This window comes from Diabrotica undecimpunctata, chromosome 8 (assembly GCF_040954645.1).
Source record: "Diabrotica undecimpunctata isolate CICGRU chromosome 8, icDiaUnde3, whole genome shotgun sequence".
NCBI classification, from domain to species: Eukaryota; Metazoa; Arthropoda; class Insecta; order Coleoptera; family Chrysomelidae; genus Diabrotica; species Diabrotica undecimpunctata.
In genome coordinates, this window is record NC_092810.1 from 120289899 (window position 1) to 120303825 (window position 13927).

A 13927-nucleotide genomic window follows, 5' to 3' on the forward strand; every position below is an offset into this window, starting at 1 on the left:
AATTTAAGCGCAATAACTATCCTCTTTAACAACATATAAAATCTAGGTGTGGGTGAGATACCTACAGAATGGCTACTATCGACCTTTGTTCCGCTATCAAAAACAAAAAATACCTTCGTCTTTTTAAATAGACATGACTCGATCTGTTTTCCAATGTGCCTCCAGTAAGTTCCATCGTTTTCGTGGTCTTCCTGCTGTTTGTCTTCCTATTGGGGAACCGTCTCTTGCCGTCTTTACTACTCTATTTGTTCTCATTCGGCTTATAAGATGGTTCCATTCTACTCTTTTATTTCTTACCCAGTTTTTGGTGTTCTCCACCTTGCATCTACGTCGTATATCTGTACTTCTAGCTCTGGCCCATAGTGTCTGACCATCAATTTTTCTAAGCGTTTTCATCTCTGCTGTTTCTAACATCCTTTTTGACCTCTCTGTGTCAGGTCTTGTTTCCGCGTATGTCATTATTGGTCTGATGACTGTTTTGTAAATTCTGCCTTTCATTTCTTTCCCGATATTTTTATTTCTCCATATTGCTTTATTTAGGCAGCCTGCGCCTCTGTTTGCTCTATTCACTTGATCTTCCACTTCAGTTTCGAGCAGTCCGTAACTAGATAATGTGATGCCTAAATATTTAAACTCCATCACTTGTTCTATTATCTGACCTTCCAGCTCTTTACAATAGCAAATTTACATCTTAGTAAATTTGCTGTTGTAACCATGCATTTTGTCTTTTTTGGGGAAATCAACATGTTAAATTTTCTGGTGGTTATATTAAATTGGTGCAGCATACATTGTAAATTATCTTCACTTTGAGGGACTAGTATTGCGTCGTCTGCATAGCAGATTATTTTACGATGCTTTTCTCCCATTTGGTATCCTTTTTTAGTTCTTAATTTTTTTATTATTTCATCCATAATCAGGTTGAACAATAGAGGACTCGGGAATCTCCCTATCTTATCCCACTGCCAGAACTAACTGAATAGGCTCAGATAGTGCTTCTACTTTTACTTCCATTGTGTTGTTTTGGTAGATATTTTCGATCGTTTTAATTATTCCTAGAGGTATCTCTCTTGCGTACAGTATGTGGATAACGTCTTTTAATTTCACCCGGTCAAATGCCTTCATAGGCCTCCACGAAACATAGATATGCAGGTTTGTTGTATTCTGATGATTTCTCTTGCACTTGCCCCATTATAAATATAGCGTCGGTGCATGATCTTCCCGACCTAAACCTTGTTCTTCTGCTAGTGTTATAATTTTATTTAGTTTATTTGTTATCACTTTGGTTGTTAATTTTAGTGTTATTCTCCTTATCAGCAGCAGCTAGCTGTCTTTCAAGTATCAAATACTCCTCTTTGCGTTGACTGTCAATTCTTCTTATTAGCAACCGGTAGCTGAAATGTCAATTATCAAATCTTCTAATTTTGGTCTAGCCATCTGTCAGTTCTTCTTTTTTTCGTCTGTCATGTCAATTGTCAAATCTTCTTTGCGTCGACTGTCAAGTCTCTCAACTATCAAACGAGATAGGGCACTATGGATGATATAATAATAGATGTACAAGGCATTGAAGAAGAAGGCCTTATTATAAGATAAGGCCATCGAACCATTGTTTCAGGCACGGAAAAAAAGAATACCTGGGAACCTAATTTGGGTTTTTTGAAAAAGACAAATGGGATTTGTCTTTCATTTTATTGCCTCAATTATCATAAACTATACGAAGCAACGAAAATCCAAAAAGATTATTTTGTAGTCGGGAGATATCTTTAAAATCTACTAACTACAGTGTGAAAAAGATGGTTTTAAAATAAATGATCGATACCCGAATTATATATGATATTTTACCTAGGTGCTGCAGGTGGCTGATTCATAAACATATCTAAAAAAGATGCTTTAAGTAGCAAATATGAAGTCAAAAACAAGTCTCAGAATGAAAAACAAACATTATGGCAGACGGTTGGAAATGCCTCGTACACAATTATGACGACTATATTTCAGACAACTTATAAGCTTAAACATGAAAGCCGATCAGACATATTAAGTCAAATAAAAACAAATATAATAAATGCTTAATATTAACAACTGCACAGGCTTAGAACTTAAAGAATTAATTAGAATAGCTGAGGAGAGAGATGAGTTTGCTATTGTAATCGCTAACTTCCGTTAATGGAGAGGGCACTCGCAGAAGGAAAATTAAATTATTAAGAAAAGTCAGTACTTTTTTTACACAATCACTATTGATTATTGGATGATCATCATTTTGAAATTGGGTCATAGAATCGACCAAAGATCTAAGATTTAAATAACACAAGGACTTTTAAAGCAAGTATAACTTGTAGTATGATCTTATTTAAACTTATTTTAAAAAACGCGCTCCTTGTTCACGTCACTAAAATATTAGTTACCTAAAAATATATTAGTCTGAGCTTTATTGTTAGCAAAATACTTAAGAAGTAAGGACTTTAGATGCACTTTAAATGAAACTTAAATAACGTGGAGAAATAATAATATAGGTACAAATTATAAAAAAATATGGTCATATAATATATTTTAATTTTATACCTTTGTGTCACCCCTTCACCTAAGAAAGGAACTTCCCATTTCGCTTTGAAGTACATAGCACTAGCTAGAATTATTTTAGTACTTGGAAGTGGAGGTTCGCTTAGAATTTCCTTGATCTTTCCCACAGTTCTATCGGAGACCCAAGCATTTACATACTTCTGTGCTTTTACTGGTTCTGTTTCAAAATTAAGATTAAAAATTTCAAATTTATATAGGCTGTCGGCAGTCTCCTTATATATTTTTCTAATTGGAAAGCTATCTTGCACAAAAATTGCATTAGCAAAATTGATTTGTTGCTCGTCTTCTCCTACAGAGTCTGGACGTTGCTCTATTTTCCGCAATATCTGCCCGAGATGTTCATGTACTCTTTCAGAATTGTTTTCAATATCCAGTCCTGTAGCCAGTCCTAATACCGTAGCTAATTCGTGAAATGTTTGACCATTTGATCCTAACAAGAGAAGTGCTAAAGCTCCTGCAAAAATAAAAGAAATTAGTTAAAGTGCAGCAAAAGCTAATTATGGTAATTTGTGTGAAATGGTGTAGGTATTTTGCTACTGAACTCCGATCAGCTATACGACCAGAAACTCAGCATTCAGTCAATGGCGTATCTATGATGAGTTTGATTGCCATAATTTACTAAACCAATGTTGCTAAAATTAATTTATTTAAAATTTTCTCAACTAAACTTTATTAACTTTTAGTAACGTTTGATGTAAAAATAAATATAGGGGTAAATCCGCACCAAATGACTATATGTACAAAATGGCACAGGCGGGTTATTTTGAATTTGATGGACGTTAACAAGAACGTAGTCTGTATTCTGTCAAATTTTGAATGCATCCATTTCATTCGTCTTTACAATGCATCCATAATAAACACTTAACAATAGACCAAATACACCGCACAACTAAATATTATAGAGAAATCTCTAGAAGGGAATAAAATATGCTTAGCTATTTTCCTAGACATTTCAAAAGCATTCGATAAAGTGTGGCACAGCGGCTTGTTACTAAAACTCAAAAGATATCTTTACATTCACTTTGTCCAGCAAATACACACATATTTGGAAGACAGAACTTTTAGAAAACAATAAGGCAAATATTCAGAACTACGTCCTATCCCACAGGGCAGTGATCTGGGACTTTTACAATATATCTGTGACATCCCTCTTACGGAAAATATTAAACTGGCCACACTTGCAGACGACACTGCAACACTAACATTTTGTTAAATATTCGAACTTGGAATAATAAATGGCGTATAAAAATTAGTGAAGTAAAATCTGCCCATATCGATGGAAATCTTGAGTGTAAATATATTTTGAGAAGGAATTGTACAAATAAATAAAAGTTTTAAATAAATAATGAATATAACGCGGACAGTGTTTTTAATTATCGTTAAGATTTTAATTATTGTTATTCTCAGTGGAATCCGCACGAAAGAAGAAATAATTCTCCCAAATTTCTATAGGTTTATTTTTTATTTTACATTAGATAAGAGTTATTATCCATAATTATTAAAAACTCACTGAAACATTACGAACTAGAGCCATACATCGCAAACAAAGTTCAAAGCGCAGTGGAAAGATACAAAGCAACAGGTGGCCAGGATATCCAACTCACCAGGATCACATTTCCTAGTTGCAGATGACCAAAATGGCAAACCCATCTGGAGGAGATTAAGATTCACAATAAAGACAGGAAAATATCTACGTGACACACAACAATGTAACACATATCAACCGGAGAGCCAATGTATTGGCCCACTGATAGGGACAAGAAACAAGATTTACTTAACTTTCCTTTATGTACTGAGATCTTCTCTGGCTCGATATGTGATTTTTCTCCATTCCTTCTTGTTATTCATTTTTCTTTTCTGGCCTTCTAGTCCAATTTCTTCCATATCTTTTTGTACCTCCTGATTCCATCTATTTTTTGGCCTTCCTTTTCTCTTTTTTAAAGTTATAGTGTAGTTTAGTACCCTTTTTGGAGTTCTCGTGTTCGGCATCCTTTCTAGGTGACCTCGCCATCTTAGTTTCTGTGTCTTTATGACTCCTATTATGTTAGGTTGATTATATAATTTCTTTAACTCATCATTTGATCTTCTTATCCATAAACCGTCCCTTATTATTCCTCCATATATCTTCCTCAGGATTTTCCTTTCCCATATCTCCAGTAAATTTTGTTCATTTTTTGTCATTGTCCATGTCTCATGGCAGTATGTTACTATTGGTTGTATAGTTGTTTTGTATAACTGTATTTTTGCCTTTCTTGATAAAAACTTGCTTTTCAACATTCCACTAAGAGCATGTACACTTCTATTGCCTGCCATTATTCTAGCTTGTATTTCTTCTTTAATGTTAGGTTTACGTGATATTATTGTACCTAGGTATGTAAATCTTTCTACCATTTCGAATTCGTATAATGATCTTTCTTCTACTTCTACTTTAAACTTTTGTCCATCCTTGAACTGATCATCTGTCCACTGCATACATTTTGTTTTAGTTTCGTTTATGTAAAGTCCCATTTTCTTTGCTGCTTTTACTATTCTCTGTACTATCTCCTGTAGCTCTTTTTTTCCTCTTGCCAGCAAAACTATATCATCCGCAAATGCCAAAACTTGGTGTCTTTTATGATATAGGAGTCCTTCTCTATTAATTTTCGCTTCCCGCATTATTTTTTCTAGGCATAAATTGAAGAGTAATGATGACAAAGGATCGCCCTGCCTTAATCCTTCGTTTACTATAAATTTGTCCGATGCATGATTGTTTACTTTGACTCTGTTTTCTGTATTCTCCACAGTAAGATGTATCATGTTACGCAACTTTCTGCTAACTTCCAGTTCCTCAAGGGTCTCTTTTAATTCCTTCCTTTTTATTCTATCGTATGCTTGCTGGAAGTCGATGAATAGCGTTATCGTTGGTAAGTTGTGTTCATAGCTTTCTGCTTGTAATTCTCTGATTATGAATACTTAGTCCGTTGTGCTTCTCCCTCATCTAAATCCGCACTGATATTCGCCTATTATATTTTCAACTTCTTTTTCTAGCTTATCTTTTATGGATTTTGATAGGATTTTATATACGGTATTTAGTAACGCTACTTCTCTGTAATTACTGCATTCTGTTTTGTCTCCTTTTTTGTGTAATGGGCAAATAATGGCTTCCTTCCAATCTTCTGGTATTCGTTCTTTTATCCATATCTCCTTTATGATCTTGTATATCCAATTATTTAGCAGTTTTCCACCATATTTCATCATCTCTGCTGTTATGTTGTCGCTTCCAGGGGATTTGTTGTTTTTCAGATTTTTTATGATTTCCTCGATTTGTTCTTTGCTGGGTGAATTATCTTCTATGTCTTCTAAGTGTTCGATTCTTGCTTCTGCTTCCATACATTCTCTTTGGTTTGACTTATTATTGCCATTTATTAATTCATCAAAATACTCTTTCCATCTTTCGACTATTTCTGCTTCCCCGCTTATATTATTTCCTGATTTGTTTTTAACGAATATGGGTTTTTGTTGGAAACCTTTTTTTTTCATTTCTAGCACCTTGATATAGGTTTTTTATTTTTTTATTTCTGTAATTCTCTTCTATTTCTTTTAGCTTATTTTCTATGTGTTTTCTCTTCTTTTCTCTCAGCACCCTCTTTACTTTTTGTCTTTGCTCCCTATATCTATTCTTTGTCTCTGTTGTTTCTTTCGTGATCATTTCCATCCTTAATGATTTTCTTAGTTCTATTTCTTTTTGGCACTCTATGTCGAACCAGTCTTTCCTCTTTTTATTCTCTTGTTTATTACATTCTTTTGCTGCTTTGTTCATTATTTGCTTTATGTTTTCCCATTTGTTCTCAGTTTGCTCTTCTATTTGTATCTTTTTTAGTTCTCTTTCCATTGTTTCCTCGTATATGTCTTGCTCTTTCTTTGTTTCTAATCGAATTGGGTTATGTATACATTTCTTTTTTTTTTTTATTTTGTTTTTGTTTTCTGGTATCAGATGCTTAATTTTGATGCCCACCATGTAATGATCTGAGTCAGCGTCTGGTCCTCTGTATGTTCTTATCTTCTTTATACATTGCTGTTCTTCTTTTTCGATGAGCACGTGGTCTATTTGGTTGTTAGTCTTTCTATCTGGCGATATCCATGTTTCCTTGTGTATTTCTTTTCTTTCGAAATATGTGCTCATTATGATCATATTTTTTTCTCTTGCGAAATCTATCAGGAATTGTCCGTTCTCATTAGTTTCATTGTGTTTACTATATTTTCCTATTGTCGGTCTAAATACTCCTTCCTTCCCTATTTTGGCATTTGCGTCGTCCAGAATAATTTTCATATCATATCTGGGTATATTTTCGACTGTTCTGTTTAATTCACTGTAGAAACATTCTTTTTTTTTTATTTTTTGGTATTTTCCCTTGAACCTGATACTAAATATGCGGTCTGATACTGGTTTAAACTCTACTATTGCTTCTTTTAGCTCTTATCTTAAAACCTGTGCCTAACGTTCGATTCTTTCCGCCACTGTTAAAAAACATTGTAAAAAACAGAGTTCAAAGCGCGGTGGAAAGATACAAAGCGACAGGTGGCCAGGATATCCAACTCACCAGGATCACATTTCCTAGTTGCAGATGACCGAAATGGCAAACCCATCTGGTGGAGATTAAGAATTACAATAAAGACAGGAAAATATCTACGTGACACACAACAATGTAACATCTATCAACCGGAGAGCCAATTTATTGGCCCACTGATAGGGACAAGAAACAAGATTTACTTAACTTTGCAATCCAGACACATTGGGAAACGTTTGAAAGAATATATAAATCTAAATATAAACATTAACATAAGAGTAAACGAACAAAAAGAAATCGAAGATAAAAATCACGACTTTACTTTGCTTGTACGAAACGCAACTTGAAAGGAAACCCCTGCGTATAATTAAAATCCCACATTCAACAATATACTAGAAAAATTAGGAGGATATGGCAAAATACAAGAAATTCTCACAACAAAAGTAATTGTAACAGACTTTTACACAATTCATATTGTCATTAAAGACTTTAAAAATACCTCTTTCAACTATTACATCAAAAGTTTTACACATGACTATCACTCTCTATAAAAAGCAAGCAAGACATTTAAGAGGCCCACTTTTAGACTTCGTTGAACACTAGACGTTGAAATGAACTGACTTCTTGCTACTCTACTCTCATTTCACATAACCATTGTGCGGTTAAACGAATTGCAAGGTCAAATCGTCTAACCACCAGCTAGACGTGAGCTTATGGTACATGACCACTTTGGAGATGAGTGGTAGAGGAATAGGCTCGTCGGCGTCAACCTGTCCAAAGTGCGAGGTCGGGACTTTATACCTACCTGCGTTGACTTGTTTGCCCTTACTGGGTGGGATAACTGACGGCTATTCGTGTAGCAGTACAAGTGATAAGAGGAGGGTGGAGCCCCACACTGTAGCAGCCAGCATGCCAACTCATCTGATGTCGGACTCGTAGGAACAATGGTTTCACTAATGGTCATATGCCAAAAGGTCAGGTGGATTAGGGTCACGCTTGCTGCATTTTGCGGCAAGAGGTGACACAAACGCGCTTCATGACTCATTGGCAAAAAACTGTATGGTATAAAATTTTGGGTATGTACAAAACCTTTAAATACAAAAATCTTACAAACATCTTAGTCCAAAACGCCGGGGATGGTGGCAGTTATTCCTTGGTATGTTTCCAGCCAAACTCCCATGAAACCTGAGAATACAGTTTATAATAAGGCACAAAGACGAACATGCAGCTAGACACAGAAATAGAAACTTAAACCGCGACAATGAACTAATTAATGCCCTTATTAGTTATCCAGCAAAAATTAGAAGACTGAAGAGACAGTGGATAGAAAATCTGGTTCGATGAATCAAGGTGAATCGGCACAGGCCGGCAACACGCACAAGTCATCATCATCAACAAATTTATTTAATACTCAAAAACTAAAGAGTAGATTGTAAATAAACAGTTTATTAATAAACGTGATAGGGGAGAGTCCCACAGTACCGGCCGGCATACAGTACCGGCCAGTTGAAAGTTCTACAAACCTATAATAGATGGTACGGCGATGATTATCGGTATTAGTGCTAGACACTCCTATAAGTACAAGCCCAGCGCGGTGTCAACTTGTCGCGACAGGATTCTTGTCAGTGCAAAGATTTGTGTTGGGCATCATAGACGTACACTGCATATTTAAAATTCTGTTGGTGATTTTCAACATTTAAAGATCCAGTTTAAAACAAATAACTCCTGGTATGTATAGTGTACTTATATAACTATAAAAAAGTATACTTTAAATCAATATTTGTGCGTTTGTTTTTACCTGTAAACAAACTTATTTTTTTTTTCGTTTCCTCCAGTACCGGCCACTGCATTGTCCTGCAGTACCGGCCAATAATAAAGTTCGTTTTTAAAAGATTTCTTTTACTTACAGGTACGCAAAAATGCCAAGTGATAAAAATAATGTTCATGTGAGGCAAAAAAAGGGCAGCTGGGATCCTGCGAACATGCGAAAAGCCGTGGAAAAGGTACTGAATAATGAGATGAGTGCACGCCAAGCTGCCGAACGCTATCAGATACCACGAACTACATTGAATGACAGAGTAAGTGCTATTAAAAATAATAAAGAGATATCCATTGAGCCAGTTATGGGTCGTTTTCACAATACTTTTTCACCTGAACATGAAGAAACATTGGCGACACATGTTAAAGACTTGGCCAATAGACTAATGCCTTTAAACAGGCAAGAATTTTTACGTCTTGCTTTTCAACTGGCAGAGAAGTTGAAGTTACCTCACCAGTTTAATAAAGAAAAAGAAATGGCAGGGAAAAACTATTATTATTCTTTTATGAAAAGACATAGTGATTTATCATTGCGGAGTGCTGAATCAACGAGCTTAATGAGAGCAGTAGGATTTAACAGACCTCAGGTTGAGCGTTTCTTTGATGGTTTAGAGACTTTGATACAGAGGTTTAAATTCACTCCTTATAAAATATGGAATTGCGACGAGACTGGTGTCAGCATTGTCCAAAAACATGCCAAAGTTTTAGCTACTAAAAACCAAAAACAAGTAGGAAAACTGACTTCAGCAGAACGTGGAAAGAACGTGACGGTGCTTTTTGCAATGAGCGCTGGAGGTCAATTTGTTCCACCATATTTTATATTTCCACGAGTCCGAATGAATGAAAGACTAATGGTTAACGCCCCAAATGAGAGCGTAGGCGAAGCTCAGCCAAACGGCTGGATGAATGCCGAATTATTTTTAAAATGGATGCATCATTTTGTGCAGTATTCTAATCCTACAGCCGAGAATCCAGTTCTCCTGATTTTAGATGGACATGCGAGTCATAAGGACTTAGATGTTATTGAATTTGCCCGGAAAAATAACATCCATATGCTTAGCACCCCACCACATACGACCCATAAGCTACAGCCACTAGATCGTACGTTCATGAAGCCATTTAAATCTGCTTATAATAATGCATGTGACTTGTGGATGAGATTAAATCCCGGCATTAGAATCAGTGAATACGAGATTGCTGGCTTAGTTGCTTCAGCTTTTAATCGAGTTTCTCGAATGGAAATCGCAGTTAGTGGCTTTCGTTGCACAGGCATACACCCCTTTGATAAAAATGTCTTTAATGATTTGGACTTTATTTGTTCTAACATAACCAACATTACAGAACAACAATCAACGTCAGAATCATTGCCTTCATCTTCCCAACTGCTAGAAGCAACACCTTCAACATCAGAACCGTTGCCTTCATCTTCCCAACTGCTAGAACCAACATCTACTACTCCTGCTCCTGATCTCGTAGCCCATATTACAAATTCTGTGCATTCCGACAACCAAACTACTCTTGCTAATGGAGAATCACAAATTGCTTTTTTTCGGCAATTAGAATCTCAAGAAGAAGCTACAATTGACCTATCCACAGACAATTTTAAAGCTGCACTTACAGAACTCTCACCGGTTCCTGATGCTTCTAAAAGAAGAGCAACTGCCCGGAGTCGTAAAGCTGAAAAAAGCGAAATTATAACTGGTTCTCCATACAAAAAAATGCTGGAAGAGAAAAAAGCAGGCAAAACAAGCGTCGAATCACTTAAACGAGGGAAGAATTTACTTGTGGAAAATGACGTTAACAAAAAAAATAAGGTCTCAGGAAAATATGTTCAAAAAGGTAAAAGCTTGTTGTCAGGAAGATATGTTAGTAAGAAAAGTAGGAAAAATAAAGATGAAAACCTACCTCCTCCTAGCAGACCGGTTGAAGAAGAGACAGTTTGTCCTTTGTGCACTGAATCTCATGAAGAGGATTGGATACAGTGTGGAAACTGTAATATTTGGGTTCATGAGGCTTGTGCGAACATATCAGAGCTATCCAAACAATATATTTGTGATTTCTGTATTGTTTAATTGGTAATATATTTACTGGCCGGTACTGGAGGCCAATTTTATAAAGTTTGATTTTTCCTTATCTTTAATTTTCATTAATAAAGTGATTATTTTGAAACATTATGATTGTTTATTACTTTCATTGACAGCATAATAGTCCTTTCATACATGACAGGAAGTATTAAACATGTACCTTTTAGCATTTTGATTTTTTTGTTGATAAACCTTAAGGTGACGGTACTGTAGGACTCTCCCCTACTACTAATAATACGTTTATTACCTGCAATGTTTATAGGAGAAAACACAGTATTATCAACCTTGTTTATTTCCTGATATTTCTGGTTGATTTCTAAGCATAATTTATTAATACCTCTGGCAATTACATGATCTACATAATTTTCATATGTACTTCCTACAGGCTCTTGTAAACTGGAGCTGCAAATATGGCACTCTTCATTGTTAGAGTCTCCCGGAAAATGAATTGCTGAATCCTGTCCAGAAGCAAATAATATCCATAAAGACAGTATGATAATCGCAGGAGTTAATTTTGCCATCTGAAAAAAAAATAGATAATTAAAGATACAACAGACGTCAATACAATACAATTTCAAAACACAAAATATTAATCTAGTCGTACATTTAACAAAAAAAGTTCTTTAACACGCATGAGAACAGATAATGATAATAAGTCAATTTTACATTATCGAATGGCATTGAGTAACCAACAACGCAGAAGTATGTTTTTAGGTTGAAATCTCAGGATTTTTCTATAATTTGGCGAAAATTAAGAATCTGTTACAAACAAATTTACAAATTTTAAAACAAAAACTACACAAAAAAGCCCTGAAATTAGTATTTCCACCACCAGAGAAAAAATAATAGCCAAACAAAATATCAACAAAAATAGCCAAACACATAAAAAAGAAAGAAATAACACCAGCTTTCAGAACAACTTAGGCAAATATATTAAAAACAACATGAGCCAAAATAAAAAGCACTTACACAGTGGTGTATACAAACTTAAATGTGGCGACTGCCAAAAAACTTACAGCGGTCAAACTGGTAGAAATTTTAATAAACGAATAGCAGAACATAAAAGGGCTTTCAATAATAGAAAAACAGGTTCTACATACGCACTTCACCTTCTAGATCATAATCATTCTTTTAATGGCGAATTTCAAATTCTTAACATTTAAAATAAAGGCCTTAAGCTATCTTTGTTAGAATCTATGGAAATTAACAAATTAAAAAACACAGATATAATTCTGAATGACCAACTTGAGACAAACAGTTCTCCCCTCCTCAACTTATTTCATTAAAGACTATAAAGTGTAAACGCATACCAAAAATATATCACTTGAGAAAGGCACTCTGCCGAAACAGCTGTAATGATAAGATTTTATAATAAATTCTGTGGAAGTTTTGAAAACACAGTTTTCAGTGTTTAATTGTTACATAAAATGAATTTCCATCAAGTAACGGTCGAATCCATCAATTATTTAAAAGGAAGTAGGTTGCTTATCGTATATGGTGGTCGGGAGATAGATTTCATACAGAATGCCCTTTTGATTTTTAAATCAGGAGCCAAGGCAGGAGATTATCATGACAATATGAATTCAGAAAATTAGGAAAAATTGATGAAAGAACAGTTAATCCCCAATTTGCCTGTAGGGCAAATAGGGGATTAGGTAGCAAATTGGAAATTTGGAAGAGTATCTATCATAAACTTGTTTGCAGACGGGCACTTTAATTATAAGCAGTTTAAGAATAAGAATTTGAAGGAATAGTTAAAAAAAATTACATATTAAATTGGAAAATTAAAAAAAAACAAATAAATAAAAAAGTAAATAAAAAAATCAATTTAACAATAAAAAATATATAAAACAATATATGTATAGATAAAAAAATAAATAAAAAAAATAAAAAACAAAAAAAAATAAATGAATAAATAAATATTGAAAAAAATATCACTGGATGCGAAACTGGATAATATCAGAAAACTGTATACAAACAGTAATAGTGATTTTTAAATTTACCAAATGTATAATGTATAATTGTTTACCATATTTATATCGTTTTTAAAATTAATTTATTTTCTCACACTCTTTCAACTTTTTTCTTTGCAGTAAAATAAAATATTAGTTAATTCAATTAAGTAAAATGAAAGTCATCGATGCATAAAACTATATCAAATAAACATAAAAGAAAATGATTATCAAAATGCTGCAATAGGTTCAATTACCACCCACGTTTAATATTGTTTATTAAACTTACCTATTGTTTTTATTGGTTTTCTAATAATGGTATGAGACAATACAATAAGTAATGAATTAACAGTAGTAAATCTTTTATAAGGTGCCAGCAAAATTAAAATTTTTGATATGCCAACGCATTTATATTAAAATAAAAGATTCAGAATCGGATTTAGGAAGTCAAATTTATTATTACCTCTAATACAGGGCGTTTCTTTGCGAAAGTAACATACGTTAAATGAAAAAATAGGACACTTAGGGCCCGTTCCCACTTGTCGGATGTCGGTCCCGGCAAAATGTTGGGTGCTCTAATGATAATACATTTTGATTGCGTCGTTCACATCCATCCGACATCGTTTTTTTGTCGGCTCCGGCGCAAATTGTTTCGCCAGCACCCGTAGTCCGATTAAAAATCGTGTCGGACCTCGCTTGCACTGAGTTTTAATGGCGCCGTTCACATCTGTTGGGTGTTGGCGCGAAATTTTCTTACCCACTACCTGCTGCGATGCAACGCCATGCCATTCTTATCGACTCCTCGTAGAGAAAACTAGCATCGCCCACGTGTTTTGTGTGTTTTATAGCGTACAAGTTTATCCATTGTTTTATAAGAATGGAGATTGAGATAAATCCTGAAGATTTGATTCCACTAGTTTATGAAAGAGTTGTCCTTTGGGACAAAACTTCA

General features: G+C 34.6%; 1 protein-coding gene across 1 annotated transcript in view; it reads right to left on the bottom strand.

The window, feature by feature from the left end:
* The window catches only part of LOC140449084 (uncharacterized), a 58686-nt gene extending 45482 nt beyond the window's left edge, over nt 1-13204 (bottom strand). The window contains exons 1-3 of the mRNA XM_072542227.1: nt 13053-13204; nt 11271-11544; nt 2557-3028 (exon numbers count right to left, since the gene is read on the bottom strand). Of these exons, the coding sequence (XP_072398328.1) occupies nt 2557-3028; nt 11271-11544; nt 13053-13055 (749 nt within the window). The 5' untranslated portion in view covers nt 13056-13204. The remainder of the gene's footprint in view (nt 1-2556; nt 3029-11270; nt 11545-13052) is intronic.
* Nucleotides 13205-13927: the final 723 nt, after the last annotated feature.